Source organism: Periophthalmus magnuspinnatus, chromosome 19 (genome assembly GCF_009829125.3).
Source record: "Periophthalmus magnuspinnatus isolate fPerMag1 chromosome 19, fPerMag1.2.pri, whole genome shotgun sequence".
Lineage (NCBI taxonomy): Eukaryota > Metazoa > Chordata > Actinopteri > Gobiiformes > Gobiidae > Periophthalmus > Periophthalmus magnuspinnatus.
Genome location: NC_047144.1, coordinates 27,273,319 through 27,296,176, shown reverse-complemented (window position 1 = coordinate 27,296,176; position 22,858 = coordinate 27,273,319). Strand labels below are relative to the sequence as shown.

Below are 22,858 nucleotides of genomic sequence, written 5' to 3'. Positions count from 1 at the left end.
AAATAACTCAAACCTTGTTTAGATTTTTAAACATACCCAGCCTTTGCTTTGTACCATGGTTTGGACTTCTTGCATTTTTTGATCCAGACAAGGCATAGCTGTGAAATAAAAATCATGTCAGGTAACTTCCTCTTTTTGACAGCATTTCAAGGGTTTGCAGTGCTGTCAACAAAGCAAAGGGTGGGTACTGTGAGGATTTAAAATATATTTAAAAGATATGTGTGTTTGAGTTATCTTACTTTTGCTACATGATTCCACATGTCTTACATCACATATCTGATGTAAGATATACATCAAATATGTATCTAAAATGTAGACAGTAGTAGCCATAAAGAAAAAAAAAAAAAGTTTGAATAAAAGTGTGTGTCCAAACTTTTGACGGGTAGTGTAGATCTCACCTTTTTAGCCAGCTTCCAACGATTACCTCACTCAGTGGATTTTAAACCAGACGGGCTTTAAGTGAAGTACAGCAGCCAAATTCCACTAATAAGGTAAGACAGTCAGAAGTGTTGTCAAAGTGTTCTCCATGACCAGCGCCGCATTGGACCCCCCATCAGCCTAAATGAGCCTCTCCCATTTTCTCAAACCAGAGCAAGATAGAGAATATGAGGAACAGTTGTTAGAGCTGGATGCCGTGTAAAGGGCCCAAAGCAGCTGTCAGCGAGCGAGCAGGCGAGGAGACAGATGGACAGATACAGCGCTTAAACTCTCTCCTCTGAGCGAACAACAGAAGCAAAGATCAGCGACAGATCTGCCAGCGAGCTTGGATGAGAGACAAAACAAACTTCTCCCGCAGACTCGCCTGTCTGCGCTCATATATAGGCACCATATGGTGTTTTGTTTTGCTTCAGCTAAACACTAAACAATAAGAGCCATGATTGACATCATTAGGCAGTGAAATGGAGTAGGACAGATCTATTAAAGTCTGTGGATTAGCAGGCACAAAATGCTGCCGTGCATATTTACTTTTGGTTCAGTTTTCGTCAAGCTTCTGCCTCAGATTAGCTCTTGAGTACATTTGTTTAGGAGTGCAAACACACATTGAGATATGCTATCAGGTTGTGAGGCACGATAAGTTGTATTCTGAAACTGAAGTCTGTACATGGAGTCCATTATGAGACTGTTGAAAGTTTGCTGACATAGGTGGAGAGTAGTCAGGTAGAGACCTAAAGCAGTGATTGACAACTGACGGGGCATTTTGATAGACTGTATATTTATGAAGAAAATGTATACAGGTTTTAAAGAGGGGGTATTATGCAATGCATTTTGAACTGTTGTTCCCTCATCAAAAACATGGCTGAAGTGGGTTTAGACGTCAACCATGCATGTTGGAGTATTTTAATGATCTCTTGCTCAGCCCATGAGCCTATGTCATCCATGCTCCCACATGACAATTCTCCATAAATATACAAAAGCATGATCCAAAACTTTATTTATTTGCTGGAGACAGTGCACATTAATCAGCATTACTGTGAATGTATCAGAATTAGACAAAGGGCATTTTCATTCATTGTCCCTGGACAGATATTAAAATTGTCTACCTAAAAACAATACAGTTACACAGCATAATAGTACAGTAAGAGCAGGACACTACATTAAGGCCTATAGTTAAGTAACAGTGTACCGTAGCACACAAAAAAACACATTTAGACAGACAATGACAAGACAAAGACTAGCAGAAAGGTGAAGGTGAAGACAAGGCAGGTTCAGTCGGTTAATGCTGACAGGTCATATTTGTTATGAACTATGTTTTGAGATGTTTTTTGAAAAGTTTATAGATTTTTTTATCTGTTTATAGTTTATATATCTGATGTTTCTGGCAACTGTGTGTCATTCTTGGACGCTGAGACAGAAAAGGCACTCTGACTGAAGCCACTTTTCCAGAATGGAACTATGCAGTCTCACCGAGCTGCACTCCTGGTTAACCAATGTGTGGTACTTCTTACAAGTGGGGAGAGATGACAATGTATGACTTATATATTTTTTATATATTTGAGTATTTGATAACATCTCGGATATATCCTGGTTAGTGATGCAGCATCTCAGCTACTGTAAGAGAGTGCAGACAGTCAAATGCCAGCTTAAGTGTGAACAAAACAGATCTGACAGTGTTCTGAGAATACGGGTCATCGCTGAGCATTCTGGGATCTATGTGCGAATGGGGTGCTGTGGACCCCTCCTCCTGCTATGAGCCCCTCAGCTCTGCTATGGGCCCTATCACTCTGCAATGGGCCCCTCAGCTCTGCTATGGGCCCCTGTGACAGACGGCACATCCCATTCAGACACATGAATCATCTACCCCAGATGACAGTTGCTGGCTTCCTTGTTTGCTTATGGTCTATCTTTGTGCCAACCATAAAACCACTGGGTTGCTTAGGTTTTTCTCAAGAGGAAACGTAGTAATAATTTGTCAGATTTTGTTATGATTTCAAGTGCTGCACTGGGTTAGACTCAGATTTTCAAGCATAAGAAGTTGTTTACTCTTGGCACTGACATATTGTGACTGAAGGATTAGATCTCAGATAACTAGTGAAATTCAAATGTTTAAACTGGCTGTGTGCTGAGGGAGCAGATCGGAGGACAAATCAACATTGGCTTGAGAAATTTTTGGGACAGAACCCAGCAAAAAAAAAAAAAAAAAAATCATTCTGAAATGACTTAGGCCAAATGATATGCTGATTGAAGTTGTGCTTAATAGTATATTCTGTATCATTTGTTTTATTAAAGGTTATTGGTTGTTTCTATAGAGGTGTAATTGCTTTGCCTGTAATGGTCCGTACTATGACATTAAACTATCTATCTAGCATTTATTCAATTACAGGTGTTAAAGAAGGAATATAATAAGTTGTATATACTTTCTGTCAGAAAGGCCATCTCTAAAATTCTAGTCATAACATCACGAAGGAGACATGGACGTAGTTACGCAATACATCTTTAAATTACTTTGAACATTACAGCCTTGGTTCTATAATTTAAAACAACATAAATAATACAAGTAAAATTATCCATTATTTTTGAAAAAAAAAAAAAAGTTGTCGGCGCAAGGCGGAGTCAACCAGGCAAATTCAGTCATGCAAAAAAGATTTGCTGTACACAAAGTTTGCAATTAGAGTGAGTTATAATTAAGTGTTTGTATTTGTAATTCCGAGAATCACTGCCTAAACGCTTATGGGATGTCGAATATCTGTTGGTATTTAAAACTGTCTCCAGAGTCTTTTTTCATACTGCGTATGATCAAGCACATTCAGATACATGTAAATCATTGTGTTTGGGACACGGCAGCGACTGATGCTCCTCCCATCATCATACTACCCATGTAAAATGTGACAAAATGACAAAATTTGAACTACTGTGTGGTCTTCATCTATATCAGAACTAAATATCTAAATAAACTAAATAAAAAAATATATATATATTTTGTCATGCATTTTTATTTGTCATATCATAAATATTGTGTAAATGAGTTGTTAATGGCATAACACACCAAAATTTGTATCCAGTCTCCCTTAGTTTCAATGAATTTTAACAATTATTTGAACATGATAACGAACTGAAAAATGTCAGTTTGACAGCATACTAGTATTACATTATTCATTAAGTCTGTTTACTCCTTTGCAATTATCCAAACTGATAGTTTTTTGTTTTTTTTCCCATTTTCAGTAAACTGTGACTTGCTGTTGTCAATTTGCTGTGTGGCTTCAAACTTATGCTTCAGTATTTTTCCTCTTGACTAAACCAATTAAGAATTAGTCAGGGCAAATCCCTCCTCCCTCCGCTGTTGGTCTTGGCATCTGGATTAGCAGTTTGTTTTCCATTTGGCATCAGTAAAACAGTTAATTGCTGACTCTCCCCCTGGGGTAACAGGGGCAAATCTAGGCCTTTAAGTTTAGGGGTGTTTAGCACATAAACATGTGTATGTTGCATGTGCCAAATCTACCATGTACCCTAAGACTCTTTCTTATCCATCCATTAAATTAAAATAAAAAATTACTACACATAGAAGTGTAATACTCTGTTCTCTTACATTACCCTGTGACCAGCCCCTAATCCCTCGTCTCACACTATGTCTCCCACAGGGCATGTTGTTCTGTACTCCCGAGTGTCTGAAAACCTCCGCAGACCTACTCAGGGTATACCTCCATGAATCCAGCCGCGTCTACCGAGACAAGCTAGTGGACAAAACGGACTTCCAGACCTTTGACATGCTCCAGGCCGAGGTTGCCCGGAAAATCTATGAGGTGAGTAATAACCTCAGTCACTGCGTTTACCTGCACAGAAAACTGCTTAAATGGCCCATATTACATCATTTCCTGATTTATGTTATAATGTTTCCTTATCAAAAACATACATGGAATTGTGTTTTGCATATTTATGCAGTGTTTTTCTTTCAGACTTAAAACACTCTGTTTCTTGTGATGTCATATGATAATTTTGTGCAATATAGGGCCTTCAAATAAAAGGGAGACTACAAGGCGTTCACAGATGTCTAGTAATTTAGCATTTGCACTAAAACTTTGGCAGAAATAGATAAGCAACAGTCAAAGATGAGTAGTACTCAGTTACATTTATTCAGTTGCATTTACTTGAGTAACAACTACAGGTATATTTGCGATGAGGAAATAGCATTATAACAGATCAGAAAATACCATAATATGGGCCCTTGAACTTCAAGTAGACCAGTTATCTGGTTTTACTGGCATGCATGTAAACATAGTAAGTGACAGAGAGGGGATGAGGAGCAAAGCCTGAGGAAGCGCTCCTTGTCAGAAAGTCCACAGCTGGAAATAGTTGTTGAAGAATATAATCATTATTATTTATCATTTATTATTATTACCATTACCATCATCATTAATAAATAATAATAACCACATTATTGTTATTATTATTAATTCATTAAAGATCCCTTACAGCTACTCTGTTTACCTTTTAATTAACAGTATATTTACATTATAAAATCTCTTCCACTTATTATAAGTTATTGAACCTTGCTTATTTGAGATTATCCAGTTCTAATAAGGTTTTACTCCATAATCTGATTTTTTTTTTTAATAGTTTTTTTGTTTTGTTTTTTGGTTCCATGCATTTTAGCTACTGATAATTCCATGTTAATGATATAACGAAAGGTATTGATCCAATGATTAGGATTTTAGGAGTAGGAAGTTGTTAGATGTTTGCCAGCGAAGGGCCAGAAGTTTTTTGCTGCTGTTAACCCTGCCAGTAGTATCTTTTTGTGAGAAAAAGACCAGTTTAGTGATTTTGATTTTTGATGGAAAAGTGAACTGTTCTTATGCCATTTTTTGTATGGTTTTTGATTCTTTTTCCACGTTTCACCAGACTGATAGTAGATTAGTAATTATTGGGTCAAAAAGAGTCTTTGCTTGTTTAAGTTGAATAGCGGAGTAGATCAGGTCCTTTAACCTATGAGGATGAACTATATTTTCTTCTATGCATTTCCATGAAGAGTCACTTGTTGGGCAGAACCATGAAGCGAGTGGGTGTAAAACAAAAGACCAATAGTAGTATTTGAAATTGGGCACTGAAAGGCCACCTGAATATTTATGCCGTTGCAAAGTAACTAAAGATACACGTGGCTGATTTCCTTTCCATAGATATTTTGAAACCAGAGAGTGAAGCTCTTCAAAATACTTGGGTGGGGAAGAGAGTGTAAGCATTGCAAAGTAAAAATTTAAATGTTTCAATATATCTGTTTTAATTATAGAGATTTGAGTTTGCAAAGTGGTAGGGAAATTGTGCCATTGTTGTAAATCAAAAGTTGCCTGATTTAAAATGCTTGTAAAGTTTATAGAAGTAGTTACATTTAGTCATGAATAAATGTCCACTCCCAAATATCTGAAATGTTCCACTCTTGGAATTATAGACGGAAGTGATACAAGATTGGCATATGAGTTAAGAGGAAGTAAAGCTGATTTTGACCAATTTATGTTATATCCAGAATGTGAACCAAACTCTTTAAATGTATCAAGTATATGTGGGATAGAGGTTGATGCTTTATCTGTATATAATAAAATGTCATCACAATATAGAGAGAAGTGATGGTTAGTATTATTAAACCTCATAGGAAGGAGTTAATTTGTCTTATTTTTGAGCTAAAGATTCTAAAGACAAGGCAAAAAGAAAATGACTTAAAGGGCACCCTTGACGACAAGATCTAGATATACGGAAAGGATATTATTATTGAGCTGGTAAAATGAATGAATGAGTGAGTATAGTTATGAAGTTAAAACTAGTTTTGACATTCAGTTTCAGGGTTGAGTCTCCATTCTTATTTTTTCCTTTTCATTTCTTCCCTTTTATCCCTCTTTTCCTTTCTTCTCCTCATTCCTTTTTCCTTTCTCTTTGAATAATTGGATAACCTTCCCCCACATCATTTTCTGCCCTATACTCAAGCTAATACTATTTGTGTGCGTGTGTGTGGGGCAAGTGATGTCTAAAGTGCATTAAAAGAAGGGCCTTTTGAGAGTATCTCTACTTGAGACAGGGTTATTGTCCTCAGGAAACCATCTCTCATCTGGCCTGTCAGCCTGTGTTTGAGTTTATAATGATTTGCCCTACTATATTGTGGTGCATTAAAACACAGAAAATGATGGGGTGCAAAGTTGGTATTTGAGCAGCTGCCACTTTTGAAGTATCAATACCACCAGCAATAATAATGACATGAGCAATGAAAACAGTAGTGATAGAGGTAATAGTGACAGCAATATCAGCAGTATCAACAACAACTGAAATTAAAATTACAATTATACACACATAGACAAAATTGTTGATACCCTTCAGTTAATGAAAGAAAAACTCACAATGGACACAGAAATAACTTGAACCTGACAAAAGTAATAATAAATAAAAATTCCTTGAAATTTAACCAGTGGTGACCATTGTGAGTTTTTCTTTCATTAGCCGATGGGTACCAACAATTTTGTCCACTAATAAAATGTACTATTGCAGAGAGAAAAAAAAAAAGGAAGGGGAGAAAAGTGTAGATGTGATGCGTCTGAATATAGTATTGATAATTATTTGAAGTTAAATTATGAAAGAAAAACATTTTGATGTAGTAGGCTTGATTGTTGTTCTTTATCACTTCACTTTCCATGGAGATGTGTTCTATAATTGTGTGTGTCCAATGTGAGATGTGACATGTTTGTTTTGATTTTCAATTTTGAAATATAATTCTTTTAGCTAAAGACATGCATGTGAGCAGGGGATTTTTATACTTGACAGGAATAGAAATTTGTGTAAGATTCCCTAGTAGACATAGTGCTGGAGATGGTGAATTCTGCAGCCCATAATATCTGTGAGGGTGTTGGTGACAGTGATCCAGAATGGATGTACTGGTGGACAGTCCCATGTGGCGTGCATGTTGTTGGCTGTGGTATCTTGATTACATTGTGTGCAGACTGCAGTTTCTATTAAGCCCATTTTATGAAGTTTGTTTTGAGTGTAGTGATATCTATGTATAGTTTTGTGTTGTGTAAGTTGTATATTGATATTTGTGGCCATGAAGAAGCTGTTAGAGCAGATTTGACTCCAAAAGTCAAAGATTGGAAGTGAAATTTAAGTCCCCTTTCCCATTATGTATAAGTGACTGTCAAAGTGTTCCCGGAACTGCTTGAAATCAGTCTATACATTTTGGAGGTTATTTTCTTTGTGTTGGTGATATTTATGATTTTTTCAGCAAATGTAGGAGGTGTTTGATTTGGTGGATTGAAAGATATAAATCTATTGTCTTCGAACAGGTGTTGTAGTTGAGGTATTCCCTTTTGTTGCCATTGAGAGTTATGAATAGGGTTGTTGTGAATCAAAAAATCAGGATTTTGCCATAATGGTGTATATTTGCAAAAGGTATGTGCAGACTTGGTGTTTCTGAAAGTTTTCCACCAGGATGTCAGAGTAGTTTCACTGAAGCTGCCTATCCAGGTCGTCGTTGTAAATGAGAAGTTGTTCTCAATTGACCCACCTGGTTAAACATTGAATAAATAAAAATAAATAAAATAGTGCTGATTGTGTTATAATGAAAAAAGATTTCTTTATTTTGTGGGGAAGAAAGGGAAGATCTTGGATTGAGGTTGTGTTGCATATGTTTTGTTCAATTTATAGCCAAGTTTTTTGTAATCTAGTTGCATAATCCATACATGTAAAAAACTGTAGTTGTGTGGCAAGAAAGTAATGTTGGAAATTTGGTGCCTCGAGGCCACTATGTTCTTTAGCATTTTGTAATGTAGTTAACGCAACTCTGTGTTTTTTGTTTTTCCAATAAAATTGATTATTGACATGTTGAATGTTTTAAACAAGTTACCAGAGGGCATTGCAGGGATCACTGTAAATAGATAAATTATCTGAAGTAACACTTTCATCTTCCATCCATTTTCTTCCGCTTATCCAGAGCCGGGTCGCGGGGACAGCAGTCTAAGCAGGGACTCCCAGACTTCCCTCACTTTCATCTTAATGGCTTCTATTCATCATAAAAGCGAAACTGGGAGGAGAGTCCAGTGTTGGAGATCTTCCTGTATATTTTTTAATAATGTATGAGTATAGTTAAGGTTGATCGATTCTGACATCCTAGCAGAGATATTAATGCCAAGCTATTTTATATTGCCTATATGTAGAGCTGGGTAATGATCCAGAGTGGTAGATTCCCAAGAGTCTTTGGTAAATGGGAGAACTATTGACCAGTTTATAGTGTAATTTGATATTTTTCTGTAACTATTAATCATTCTAAATGTTTCTTGTAATGAATCTGAGGGATGTTGAAGATGTAGTAGAAGTTTGTCAACATAGAGGCTTAATTTGTGTTATTTATTATTTATATTTATGTATTTGTTATTTATAGTAATAGCATACTATATATTGCTATTTTGTCTTATTGATGCAGCTAGCAGCTTGATAAAGATGGCGAAGAGTGAGGGAGAGAGTGGGCATCCCTGTCTGGTTCTTGATGGACACTGAAGCTTGGGGAGGTGATTCCGTTGGTGATTATTGACGCCATTGGTGAACTGTTTAATGTCTGTATGCAATGGATGAACGACTCTCCAAAACCTAACCTATGTAATGTGGCAATTAGGAATTTCCAGTTTACCTTGTCAAAGGCTTTTTCAGCATCTAATAAGACAAGGATAGCTCTATTTTGTTTTTGTTGTGCATAATTTATGAGGTTAAAAAGTCTCTGCATGTCGGTTTTTGATAAATCCTGTCTGATCGGGACAATTTTTTCCAGTCTCGTAGTAAGAGTTTTGGTGATGATTATTAAGTCTGTATTCATTAATGATAGTGGGCGGTTACTTGTTGGTTGGGTTGGGTTCTTGTTAGGTTTTAATATTACGGTAATTGTTGCTGTGTTCATGTGTATTGGAATTTTGCATTTAGTTTGGATTTTGTTGACTTCTTTGTAAAATAAAGGTGACAAGATTTCCTAGAAATGTTTGTAGAATTCTGACCATCTGGTCCTGGTGCCTTGTTATTCTGCATATTGTTGAGAGAAGTATTTATTTCTTTTGGAGTAAGTGGTATGTCTAATTGGTCTCTTTGTTGGTCGGTTAGTATAAGTATATTAACCCTATAGCGTTGGATCCTATCGTCGCCGATAGAGCGCAGTTGCAGACTTTCCAGACTTTGGAGTAAGTGGTATGTCTAATTGGTCTCTTTGTTGGTCGGTTAGTATAAGTATATTAACCCTATAGCGTTGGATCCTATCGTCGCCGATAGAGCGCAGTTGCAGACTTTCCAGACTTTGGAGTAAGTGGTATGTCTAATTGGTCTCTTTGTTGGTCGGTTAGTATAAGTATATTAACCCTATAGCGTTGGATCCTATCGTCGCCGATAGAGCGCAGTTGCAGACTTTCCAGCAGCGTAACTCCACAACCAGTCCTGCTCTCATGTAAATTCAAACGGCGTCTCAAATCGGAGGGACGGGGCTATCTAAATATTTTACCATCATTACGGTAATCTGCCTCTGTTGTCCCCCGAAGGTGATGGAGGAGAGCGCGGGTGCTGCGGGGATTTTCCCAGTCATTTATTCGATGCGTAAAAGAAAAAATACGGATGGATGTGTAAAATAGAAGTAGTTGTGTGAAAAACGTTTAACATGATTTTTATGGCTAAAAAAAGAATGAGTCTTGGTGAGCTATACTGGCCCATAGTGTGCTCAGTCCTTAAAGGGTTAGGGAAGCTAGGAGAAGGTTGGGGAGGGGATTGTTTTTCTCAATGCACAGTACCAGGGAAATACCAACGATACAGATCAAACATATATTTACATACATAACTACATGAATAGCTTTTGTGCTCTAAATGGAGCAGTCTTTTCATGTCACACACATATGGGTATGCTTAAGTGTTTCAGACTAGAGGGTCAGATTCATGTGGCCCATGTGGGCTATGCATTGAGCTGCATTAGTTTGGGGTGTGAGTATTTAAAACAGCCATGGGGTTACATTGTTTTTTCTGAACAGTTGTCCATCAATGTATATCTTCTCCACAACCAGTGTAGCTCTTTTATTGTTTTTCCTGTGTTTTTAAAAATAGGATACAGTATTTTCCATCTTTCGTTTATTTCAGGTGCAAATTGGTCGTTCATTCCAAACGTGGTGCCCTTCAGGTCCTTTCCCTTTCCCTTTATCAGCCCTTTGTGTTTAAAATATTCAAAGTGGGCTACAATGGTTCTAGGTTTTTTGTCCAAGTACTTTCCAAAGTGATGAACTCGATGAAAAGTAATTTTGTACGCAGCGTCGGGCGGGATTTTAAGATGCGCAGATATAAAGTTTTTTATGACAGTTTCAGTGTCTTCTTTTATACTTTCTGGGATGCCTGTAAAGATTAGGTTGTGGCGCACAGATCTGGTTTGTGTATTTAAGATGTTTTCCTTCATGCATTTATTTTCCTTCCTTCCCCGAGTGTTTTAGCCCATGGTTTTCCTCCTGTAGTGCTACTATGGTGTGATGCGTGAACTCCAGTCTATTGCGTATCTCCGATATGTCGTCTCTTATTGACAATAACAGTTCGAGTTTTTGATCAATACTTTTCAATGTACTGACCTTAATCTGTTGGAGATCATCACTGTCCGTTGAAGAATCGGTCTTTTTCCATTTATGTGGATTTGGAATGTCAGGTGCTAATGCTGTGGATGAGTCCATGATGAGTACTAGCCAATTGAAATGTTTGTCAATGTAAGATTCCAAATTCAAAATGTCTGTAAGTAGGTTGGTGTTTTCTGGGTTATGACTGTCTTCTGATCTGGGCATAATAATAATAATAATAATACATTTTATTTATATAGTGCTTTTCAAGACACTCAAAGACACTTTACATAGAAGAACAATTTTAAAAAAGTACAAAGATACAAACATTTACTCATAATAATTAAAGATTAAAAGCAGCTTTAAACATGTGAGTCTTTAGGTGTTTTTTGAAGATGGTGAGGTCAGTGCAGTCTCGGAGTTGTTGTGGTAGAGTGTTCCAGAGGGTGGGGGCAGCGATGGAGAAGGCTCTGTCTCCCCAGGTTCAGAGCTTGGTCCCACAGGGGAGGGAGAGGAGGTTTGTGTTTGAGGAGCGGAGGGAGCGAGAGGGAATGTGGTGATGGAGCAGATCTGTGAGGTAGGAGGGGGCCAGGTTATGGAGAGCTTTGAAAGTGATAAGAAGAACTGAATTTGCTGAGAAATGGGGAGCCAATGGAGGTTTTGGAGGACCAGGGTGATGTATTCACACAGACAGGTGCGTGTGAGGAGGCGAGCAGCAGAGTTTTGTATGTATTGCAGTTTATTAAGTGTTTTTGAGGGTGTACCGTATAGGATGCTATTGCAGTAATCGATTCTGGATGTGATGAATGCATGGATTAAAGTTTCTGCAGCTGAAAAGGTGAGTGATGGGCGAAGGCGTGCAATGTTTTTGAGATGGAAAAAGGCAGTCCGGGTTATTTGCATTATATGGGATTCAAATGAGAGGTTTTGGTCAATGAGAATACCAAGATTTCGGATGAGTGGGGATGGAGTGAGTGTGGAATTATCAAAGTTTAGACAGAAGCTTGAGGAGGTGTCGTAACGGGTGTATGTAGCGGACCAAGGGATGCAGACTCAGGGCAGATTTACAGTATTTATTGTAACAATGGAACAAAGTACGAACAGCGGGTGATCTGGAGGTGAGCAGGTGAGCAGGAACACAGGAACACACGGACACAGGAACCGACAGGAACACAGGCACGACAGGAATGCAGGCACGACAGGAACACAGGAACAGGCAGACCAGACGGACGTAGGGCAGAGTGGGCAGGAGACATCCAGGGCCAGAGCACGACAGGAACACAGGCACAACAGGAACACAGGCACGGCAGGAATGAAGGCCGACAGGAACAAGTGAACACGACAATGATCTCGAGCTGAGTCTATTCTCCCAGCTCCTCTTATGCACAGCAGGTGTGGTGATTGCGCTGATGGGCTGCAGGTGCGCGCAGGAGGAGCCAGGAGCCCAGCCCAGATCCGGCAGGCGAGGGAGGGAAAGAGCAGGACAGGAGGAAAACCAGGAGCGGACAGTGCGGATCATGACAGGAGGACTTAGTGAGTGTTTTAGGGCCAATTATTATGATATCGGTTTTGTCACTGTTTAGTTTGAGTAGATTGAGTGTTATCCAGGTTTTGATGTCATACAGGCACTGTGTGAGGGAGGAGTGAGTTGTTGTGTTTATGGATGAAGTGGAGATGTAGAGCTGTATGTCGTCAGCGTAGCAGTGAAAACAAAGGCCATGGCGACGAATGATACTACCAAGAGGGAGAATGTACAAGATGAACAAGAGGGGACCAAGCACCGAACTTTGGGGAACAGCTTGAGACAGTGGAGGAGGAGCAGTTATTAATACTGATGTATTGCTGTCGGTTGGTGAGGTATGACTGGAGCCAGGACAGAGCAGAGCCGGTGATGTTGATGGAGGTCTTGAGGCGAGAGAGGAGGATGGTGTGACTGATGGTGTCAAAGGCGGCAGTGAGATCCAAGAGAATGAGGATGGAGAGTTGGCCTGAGTCGGAGGAGAGGAGAAGATCGTTTGTTACCTTGAGTAGTGCTGTTTCTGTGCTGTGCTTTTGACGGAAACCGGACTGAAATGGTTCATACAGGTTGTTGGAGCTATGACACGCTCAAGGATTTTGGACAGAAAGGAAAGGTTAGATATGGGCCGGAAATTTGCAAAGTTGTCAGGGTCAAGGCCAGGTTTTTTAAGTATGGGGGTGATAGCTACCAGCTTGAGAGACTGTGGAACAGAGGCATTTGTAAGTGATGAATTTATGATGGTTATGATTAAAGGAAAAATGGTGGGAAGACATGATTTGATGAGAGGGGAGGGGATGGGATCCAGGGAGCAGGTTGGTGTTTTGATGCCTGAGAGGAGTTTGGTGAGCTGAATAGGAGTAATGGGGGAGAAATGAGAGAGCTGTTGAGTGGTGCTAGGAGGAGGTGGGTCAGGAGTAGGGGCTATGTTGGCTGTGGGAAGACTGAGGGAATTGTAGATTGAGTCAATTTTAGTCTGAAAATAGGACAAGAAATGAATGCATTTGGTTGCTGTGAAGGATGATGAGGTGTTGTCACAGAGCTTTAGGAGTTTGTTGATAGTGGAGAAAAGGGTTTTACATTTTTTTACGTTCAGAATGAATGAGATTTTAGTAGTAGTTTGACCGGGCAGCAGTTAGAGCATCTTTGTATGACTGAATATAATCTGTGTAGTTTTGAGGATGGACAGTTAGACATGTCTTTTTGTACAGTCTCTCAAGCTGACGCTTACGTGATTTCATGTGGTGGAGCTCAGGAGTGAACTAGGGGGCTGTGTGTGCGAAGGAGACTGTTTTAGTTTGATAGGGGCAAGTTCATCAAGACAGGAAGAAAGTGTGTTGTTGCAGTAAGTGACAAGTTCAGAGGTATTTTCACATGAGGGGGTGGGGTGGCAGACAGTTTGGTGGTGAGAAGTGCAAAGGCAGCAGATGCATCAATGGATTTGAGGTTTCGGAAAGTAATTTTGCGTTTTGTTTTGGGAGCTGCAGTGGGTATGTTGATTTCAAAAACAATGGCCAGATGATCAGACACGTGGAGATTATGGCTGGAGAGATTATGGACTGAAAAACCTGAGGAGCAAACCAGTTCGAGAATGTGCCCGCGGGTATGGGTGGAAAAATTTACTTGTTGAGTGATATTAAAATCATGAAGTAAGTACAGAAATTCTATGGCAGGTTTGGAATCCTTTGAGTCAATATGAAAATTGAAGTCACCAAGGAGGAGGAGTGATGGCACTTAGCTGGGTCAAAAAATCTGTAAACTCTGAGAGAAAAGAGGTGTTTGGTTTGGGAGGACGGTAGATAACAACAATGACTAAAGGGGATAGACTAGATAGTTTAAATGCAATGTATTCAAAACAGTGAATACTCTGGAGGGAAAGTGGGGTTATTTTGGTGTCTTTTTTGTAAATGACAGCTGTACCGCCACCTCTTCCATCAGCATGGGGTTTTTCAATATAAGTAAATCCATAGGGTGTAGCCTGATTAAGTGAAAAATAGTCCAGAGGTTTGTGCCATGTTTCAGTGAGACAGAGAAAATCTAGGTTATTATCCTGAATGTATTCGTGGAAGATGAGGCTCTTATTGTTTAGTGAACGAGTGTTGAGGAGTGAGAGCTTCAGGTGACGTGGGCTTATGGTGGGATCCGAACAGCAGGGAAGATGACGGAGATTTGCCAGATTCACGTGCGGTTTGTTGTGATGACATATTGTGGAAGCTGGCGAGCGGTGTGACCAGAGGGTCGGGATGGCGTTTGGAGATGAGAAATGGCTGAAGGACAAGCGACCACCACCGCGGTGTGGAGGACGTGAGCTGCAGAACAGTCCAGGTTGCCGAAAAGTGTCAGCACAGAGCGGGCGGCAATGGTTGTTGACTCTGCGGAGGGTAGAGGCGGAGTGCTGCAGGGACATTCTCTGTGCGGCAGGAGCTAGCAGGAGGTTAGCCTTGGCTTCAGACCAACAGAGTGTCCGTGTTAGGACTGCTCTGGATGCATGCTGGTGGTAAGTTCCAGTAAGGGAAAGGACACTCACAGTAATCCACAGGCTGTAGAGCATGTTACAGCCTGAAATCTGTGCTGTCAGGGTGTAGGAGTTGGCGGCCACATGGTGGGACGAGCAGCGAAACGTCGTCACTCCGCCATTAATACCTTGGAGCCTGAACTGCTGTGCCAATGCCAATGATGGGGTTTGTGAAATACTGCAAGATTCAGTCAAAAGAAAGCTTTTTTACATTTTGGTTTATCTGTTTATATTAGCTGTTGTCGTCTGACAGGAGGGACCAAAAAGACAGAACTCGGGAAAAGGTTCAACAGTGTTTATTTACAGAAATGCAAAGTGCAAAATAACGGTAGATCAATCGGTAGTGATGTGACGTTCTGTATCGAGCGTGTGCCGAGTAGGGGAGGGGACGTTTCTGCGATACGTGTATCGAGGCTTGCTTCATTTAGGGGAGGAGCTGAAAATTATGATGTCCGACTGTACGCCCGGCTGTACCAGGTGACTGATTCAGAAAGTGGTTCAGATTTTGCCATGAGTAACACCTGTAGCATAGGTAACAACCTGTGGTGTCGCCTGGATGACAGTGTCAGGCAGACACAAACATAAAACGTGACAGCAGACGCAAATATTGAGGTGAGCCCATGCATATATGTGTGTATTTATATAAGTTAGCAGTGGCATTCTTGTGTACGCCTACCTCATCTGTGCCCTGTAAGCGGCTGTTTTCTGCACATACACAGTATACATGTTTTGCATCTTTATTTTGCTGACAGTTTTTTTCAGACTTTCTGCAAAATGCCACACACTTCAAATTCATGCAAACTGATTTTTTCATCCAGTAGATGCATCCATTCAGCAAAGTAAAACTCCCACATCTACATCACCAACAGTAAATGCAGCAATCAAAGTACAGAAATACCTAGCAGAACAGAGGTATAGACAGACAGGAGGACCCACTGCAGTACTGGAGAAGGCAAATAAATAAATTTCCACATTTATTCACACTGGCCACCATGTACCTTTACACACCAGCTTCCAGCTTCACACCCTGTGAGAAGATTTTTTCCAAAGCAGGAAAAAAAGCAGGATCCCCTTAGTCCTGCTTCTTTAGAGAAGCTACTTTTTTAAATAAAAAACAATGAAAAATATTGGGATTTAATTAGAAGCATTACTACAAGTAACACAAGTGCATTCCTATTTCTAATAATGTATTTCACTGTGGTATCACTGGTTTTGTAGTACATTTGTTCAATTGATGGCACTGAGGTGGAAACTAGATTGCAGTACATTTTATTGACCTCGTGATGGCACCATAGAGTAAATGAATCCTTATGAAGTGTCGGTACATGTGCCAGCACAGTTGACTGAAAGTATCGATGCTTCATCTCACTTTTACTATCAATGGGTGAGTCGAGAGCAGGGTGTTTACCGTGATCCAGGGGTAGAGCGGGAGTTGCAGAGTCTGAGACGGGACGGACAGTACCGGCAGAGAAGAGCAGGGTCGGAGATGGGAGAGCTGACTGGGTCCAGGGAGCGGGATCCAGTGAGGAGCAAAAGTACCCAATTTAGCTAAGTCAAAAAGCGCAAAAAACATGAAATGAACCAAGCAGGGTGTACCACATAGATACACAGATGATCTGGCACTGAGTGTCAGGTCCTGGCTCCTCTTATCCTCCCCAGGTGTAGCTGACGGAAAATTAGCTCCAGGTGTGCACGGGAGGAGCCAAAATCTCCACCCCAGCTCTAGGCTCAGACACAGAAGGGAGGGGAGAAAGTACAAAAAAGGGCAGGACTGACAGGGATCATGACAGCTGTAGGGTGCCACCATGTTTGTTCTTGCCTCTGTGCTCTAACTCTCGCAAAACTCATGCCATCACCAACTCTCACTCCTCTCACCGACCACCTCACTTCACCATTTTTCTTTAAGGTTACCACTTTCTACATTTTATACACAGAGAAGACCACAAATATACAAAGCAAGAATCAAGAAATGGAAAAAAAACAACAACTGTTAAATAGTCAAATTCTCAAGTAGCCACTCTTTACTGTGTTGACAGCATTGCAAACTCTTGGCCTTCTCTCAATGAGCTTCTTGATGAAGTCTCCTGAAATGTTTTCACTTCACAGGTGTGCCTTGTCAGGGTCAAGAAATGCCTAAAGTGCAGGCAGTGGTCAAAGCAAATAGTAGCGATTTTTGAACATCTGAAATCTAGAGCAAATTTTGACTTATTATGACTTCATTTAAATTTGTTTGCTACATTCCACATGTGTTCATTCAAACTGTAGCATTCAAGTGTAGGAAACATCAGATTAGGCAAGGCAAATTTATTTGTATAGCAGAATTCATAAGACAAAGTAATTCAAAGTGCTTTAGAGAATAAGAAAGGCATTAAAATCACACAAATCAAAATATAAATAATCACAAATAATCATCATAAAATTAACATTAAAACAGAAGAGTGCAGAATAAAAAACATTCAGTCATATGCACAGCTAAACAGAACTGCTTTGAGCCTGGATTTAAACATTGTCAAAGTAGAGGCCTGTCTCACATCTTCAGGAAGACTGTTCGAGGTTTTACCTGCGTAAAACTGAAATGCTGATTCCCCATGTTTAGTCCTGACTCTGGGCACCAACAGGAGGCCTGTCCCTGTAGTCCTCAGTGTGTGAGATGGTTCATATGGCACTAACATGTCAGAGATGTACTTTGGTGCTAGGCCATGGAGAGACTTGCACACAAGCAGAGCTGCTTTAATGTCTATTCTCTGGGCTACAGGAAGCCAGTGCAGAAACTTGAGCACAGGACTTATGTGCTCATACTTCATAGTTCTAGTCAGGACCCAAGCAACAGCATTCTGGGTGTACTGCAGCTGTCTTAATGCATGTTTGGGGAGGCCAGTGAGAAGGCCGTTACAGTAGTCTAACCTACTGGAGACAAATGCATGGATAAGTCTCTCCAAGTCTGGTATTGACAGTATACTTTTGATTTTTGCAATGTTATTAGATGGTAAAAAGCTGCAGATGTTATTGATTTGATGTGGCTGTTAAAGTTCAAGTCTGAATTCATTATTACCCCTAGATTTCTAACCAGATTTGAAGGTTTTAGAGAGAAAGACTCAGGGTGACTGCTAACACTTTTACTATGTTTTTATGGACCAAAGATAATGACTTTAGTCTTATCTAAGTTTAGCTGGAGAAACTTGTTTTGCATCCACACACTGATCTGTTGGATGCAGTGGCAGAGTGAATCCACAGGTCCATATTCATCTGCCAGTGAAATCTGAGTGTCATCTGCATAGTTTGGTAGGACACTTTATTGCTACTTATTAACTGGCCTAACGGCAGCATTTAGTGTTTGAACACCAGGAGTCCCAGGATTGACCCATGGGGCACCCCACAGGTCAGGGAGATTTTATCTGAGACACATTTTCCAATTTCAACAAAGTACTCCATGTTTTCTAGATAGGACTTGAACCAGTGTAGTGCCGTAACAGAGATGCCCATCCAGTCCTCTTATCTGTCTAAGAATATCCCATGATCGACAGAAAGGCAGCACTTACACTCACCTGAAGGATTATTAGGAACACCATACTAATACGGTGTTTGACCCCTTTCGCCTTCAGAACTGCCTTAATTCTACGTGGCATTGATTCAACAAGGTGCTGAAAGCATTCTTTAGAAATGTTGGCCCATATTGATAGGATAGCATCTTGCAGTTGATGGAGATTTGTGGGATGCACATCGAGGGCATGAAGCTCCCGTTCCACCACATCCCAAAGATGCTCCAGCGGGTTGAGATCTGGTGACTGTGGGGGCCATTGTAGTACAGTGAACTCATTGTCATGTTCAAGAAACCAATTTGAAATGATTCAAGCTTTATGACATGGTGCATTATCCTGCTGGAAGTAGCCATCAGAGGATGGGTACATGGTGGTCATGAAGGGGTGGACATGGTCAGAAACAATGTTCAGGTAGCCCATGGCATTTGAACGATGCCCAATTGGCACTAAGGAACCTAAAGTGTGCCAAGAAAACATCCCCCACACTATTACACCACTACCACCAGCCTGCACAGTGGTAACAAGGCATGGTGGATCCATGTTTTCATTCTGTTTACACCAAATTCTGACTCAACAGAAATCGAGACTCATCAGACCAGGCAACATTTTTCCAGTCTTCAACTGTCCAATTTTGGTGAGCTCGTGAAAATTGTAGCCTCTTTTTCCTATTTGTAGTGAAGATGAGTGGTACCCGGTGGGGTCTTCTGCTGTTGTAGCCCATCCGCCTCAAGGTTGTGCGTGTTGTGGCTTCACAAATGCTTTGCTGCATTCCTCGGTTGTAACAAGTGGTTATTTCAGTCAACGTTGCTCTTCTATCAGCTTGAGTCACTCTGCCCATTCTCCTCTGACCTCTAGCATCAACAAGGCATTTTCACCCACAGGACCGCCGCATACTGGATGTTTTTCCCTTTTCACACCATTCTTTGTAAACCCTAGAAATGGTTGTGCATGAAAATCCCAGTAACTGAGCAGATTGTGAAATACTCAGACCGGCCCATCTGGCACCAACAACCATGCCACGCTCAAAATTGCTTAAATCACCTTTCTTTCCCATTCTGACATTCAGTTTGGAGTTCAGGAGATTGTCTTGACCAGGACCACACCCCTAAATGCATTGAAGCAACTGCCATGTGACCTGACTGGAAAACATCAAAGGAGTTGTTAATTTGGAGAAAGTTAATAAGCTGTTGGTAAGCAAATTTTTCAAGGACTTTGCCCAAAAATGATAGATAGATAGATAATACTTTATTGTCAGATCAGAGATCTGAAATTTGTCTTGCACATAAAAACAGTGGCTCCGTTGCTACACATTAACATCACAACACATGCGACACAGACACTAAACATTGACTGTGCCTGTTGAGCACACGCTTTAGCAGTTTAAGAGTAACACATTGAGGCAGAATGTAGATGACCTCAGACTGGTGACCATCTCTTGGACAGTTTTTGTCAGTTAAAGGTGCAAAGTGAGTGAGGTCTAAGTGTCTAGGTGTCTTTAAGGTTGTTATTTGCGTTGTGGAATTGATGGCCAACTAAACACGTGAAATCTTGGCCACTATTTTCTCACTAAGGGGGGATTTCACAGTAATGAAGGAGGATGTCACTTCGCGATTTAACAGTATTATGAGTGCTATTAGCAATGTCCTGGTCTAGATAAAGGCATTGACGACTCGCACGACCAACACTGAACAGAGAATAAGCTCTAACGAAGATGAACTGACACGTGTGGAACTGCAACAAACTGTGTGGAAGAGCTGATGCGTAAAGTGGATGACTTGGTAAACCGAGTGCGCCGTTCAAATATGCGTCTGGTAGGTCTGCCCAAATCAAAAGGAGGCGATATGTGTGCGTACCTGGAAAAGTGTATTCCAAATATGCTTGGTGAGCATAACTTTCCTAAAGCCACTGATTATTGACAGGGTGCACCGGGTTGGCAGAATGCACCGTGGTGGAACATCATCTGGGAATTGAAATTCTGCAGCACGTCCCAGGGCAGTAGTGATGAAGTTTCTGAAAAATGCTGACAAAGTTCATGTTATGAAAGCAGCCAGGACCATGGGTGATATGCACGCCGATGGAGGGAAGGTGATGTTTTTCCCCGATTTATCTGCGGATTTACTCAAGCTAAGAAAGGTTTTTGATCCCGTAAAGAAGGAGCTAGCCTCTCTCACCATTCGTGATTTGCGCTACAGAATAATTCACCCTGCCACACTGCTTGTGACTGTTGGAGGAAGGTGCCACACCTTGGTTAATGCAGCAGCAGCGGAGTTGTTCACATGGAGCCTGAGGTTGGAGATGAGTGGAGCAGCACCTGACACTGAGTAGTTTGGTTGGAATAATGTCTGCAGGTGATATTATGTTTTCTAGTCTATTTTTGCTTTAATTCATTGATCTAAAACTGTGTACTAAATAATACGTTGAGGTAAGCACTTTGGTTATGTATTATATTTAAAAAAGAAAAAAAAAACTCTCCCTCTTAGATGTCTGTTGTGATTGCAATGCATTTTTTTTTTTAGACTTTTAATATATATGGGGCTTTCCCCTGATCACTATTAGCATGCTGTTCCCCAGATGTGTGGACTAGCTCGGCTCCATAGACAGACTTTACCCATTGGGGGTCTTTTGGAAGAGTAAGCTAGGGAATGGTAGTGTGTATTTAATTTGGGGGAATACACCTTGTTTTGTTCAAGTTTTAGGTACTGTTATTTTGTGGTGGTTTACTTTTGGTACATTTTATTTTATCATTGTATATTATAGTATTATGAGCACAATCAATATTATAATTCGTCATCATGTCATCTGAACTACAGTTTACATCTTGGAATGTGACGGTCAAAATAAGGTTGTCAAGCTTAAACAAGTAATGTGTAGAATTCAAGATTGAAAAGGTAAGATAGTGTTTTTACAATAGACACATTTGACACCAGATGATGGAATGAGGATGAGGAGATGGCCTGGTCAAGTTTTTTCATCTCCAGTCACGTGGGGTGATCACTTTAATACATAACTCAGTGCCCTTTCACCAAATAAATGTAGACGCTGACCGGTTAGGGCGATATCTTATTATAAAATGCAAAATTAATTCGACTTGATTGAGTCTAGTAAATTTATATGGTCCAAATTTTGATAACCCCTCTTTTTTTAGGAATTTGTTGTTATCCCTGTCCAATTTAGTGTCTTTGTTGTAGGTGGAGATTTTAATTGTACTCTCCAACCTGAAATTGATACATCAACAGGGAGGGACACGTCACATGTTCAGTCTCGGAAAGAGTTACTTCATTATATTTGAGTTTAATTTGACAGATATATGGAGAAAACATTATTCTAATCAATCCTTCTCCTGTTTCTCTGACACTTGTCAGACATTTTCTAGAATTGACTACTTTTTTGTCTCTGTCTCCCTTACATCTTCTGTCACCAAAAGCTGGTATGATAGCATTATTATTTCATACCACTTAGGAGTACCGCCCCCCCCCCCCCCCTTCTTTTTTTTTAGATTCAAAAGAACAGATTTCATTGCTATATACTCTTTTTGGGAGTAAATTTTATTTATATTTTACTAATCCTATCATTATTTTAACTACTGATGTGCCATGTGCCTTGTTGGTTCTTTGTTCATGTTGTTAAATGGAAATAAAAAATCTTTATAAACACATGTTTAAAAAAACTCCCTTTTCTGTGCCCTGACTGAGTCATCATTCCTCCATGGCATTTTTTGCTTATCCTTAACCATTTTAACCTTCATTGAGGCAATGATGTGCAGAATTTTCAAAGTCACAGAGTTCAACAAATCATCAACATTAGAACATGAGGCATTTTCAAAGTGTATCATTTCCATGAACAGTGCACCTGTGTTATCATTTATGTGTCTTCGAACAACTGCAGGACCAGTTGCTGGATTGGGATTAACAGGCAGGTCAAAGAAGACACAGAAATTATCAGACACAGCAACATTCACAACATTGACATTTGAAATATTTAGTCTTTTTGTAATGAGCACGTCCAGAGTGTGTCCTTTATTGTGGGTGGGCTCGCTGACATGCTGAGTCAGATAAAAAGTTTCAAGGACAGAACTGAGCTTGTTACACATTATCCACCTGTACATTAAACTCACCTGTAATGACTAAATCATCAAAATCTGTGCATACAACTAAAAGCATCTCAGTAAAATCATCAATAAAACTCAGACAGTGCTGGGGAGGATTGTATATGGCTAAATAGAATATGGAGGGGGATTGTTTTTGCTCCATTTTAAAGGACACAT

The 22,858-nt window shown here is 40.1% G+C and overlaps 1 protein-coding gene across 2 annotated transcripts in view; it reads left to right on the top strand.

Moving 5' to 3' along the window:
• dnah9 (dynein, axonemal, heavy chain 9) overlaps positions 1–22,858 on the top strand; it is a 612,810-nt gene that overhangs the window by 194,864 nt on the left and 395,088 nt on the right. For both annotated transcript variants that reach the window (XM_033984465.1, XM_033984463.1), the window contains exon 48: positions 4,077–4,238. In XM_033984465.1, the coding sequence (XP_033840356.1) occupies positions 4,077–4,238 (162 nt within the window). The remainder of the gene's footprint in view (positions 1–4,076; positions 4,239–22,858) is intronic.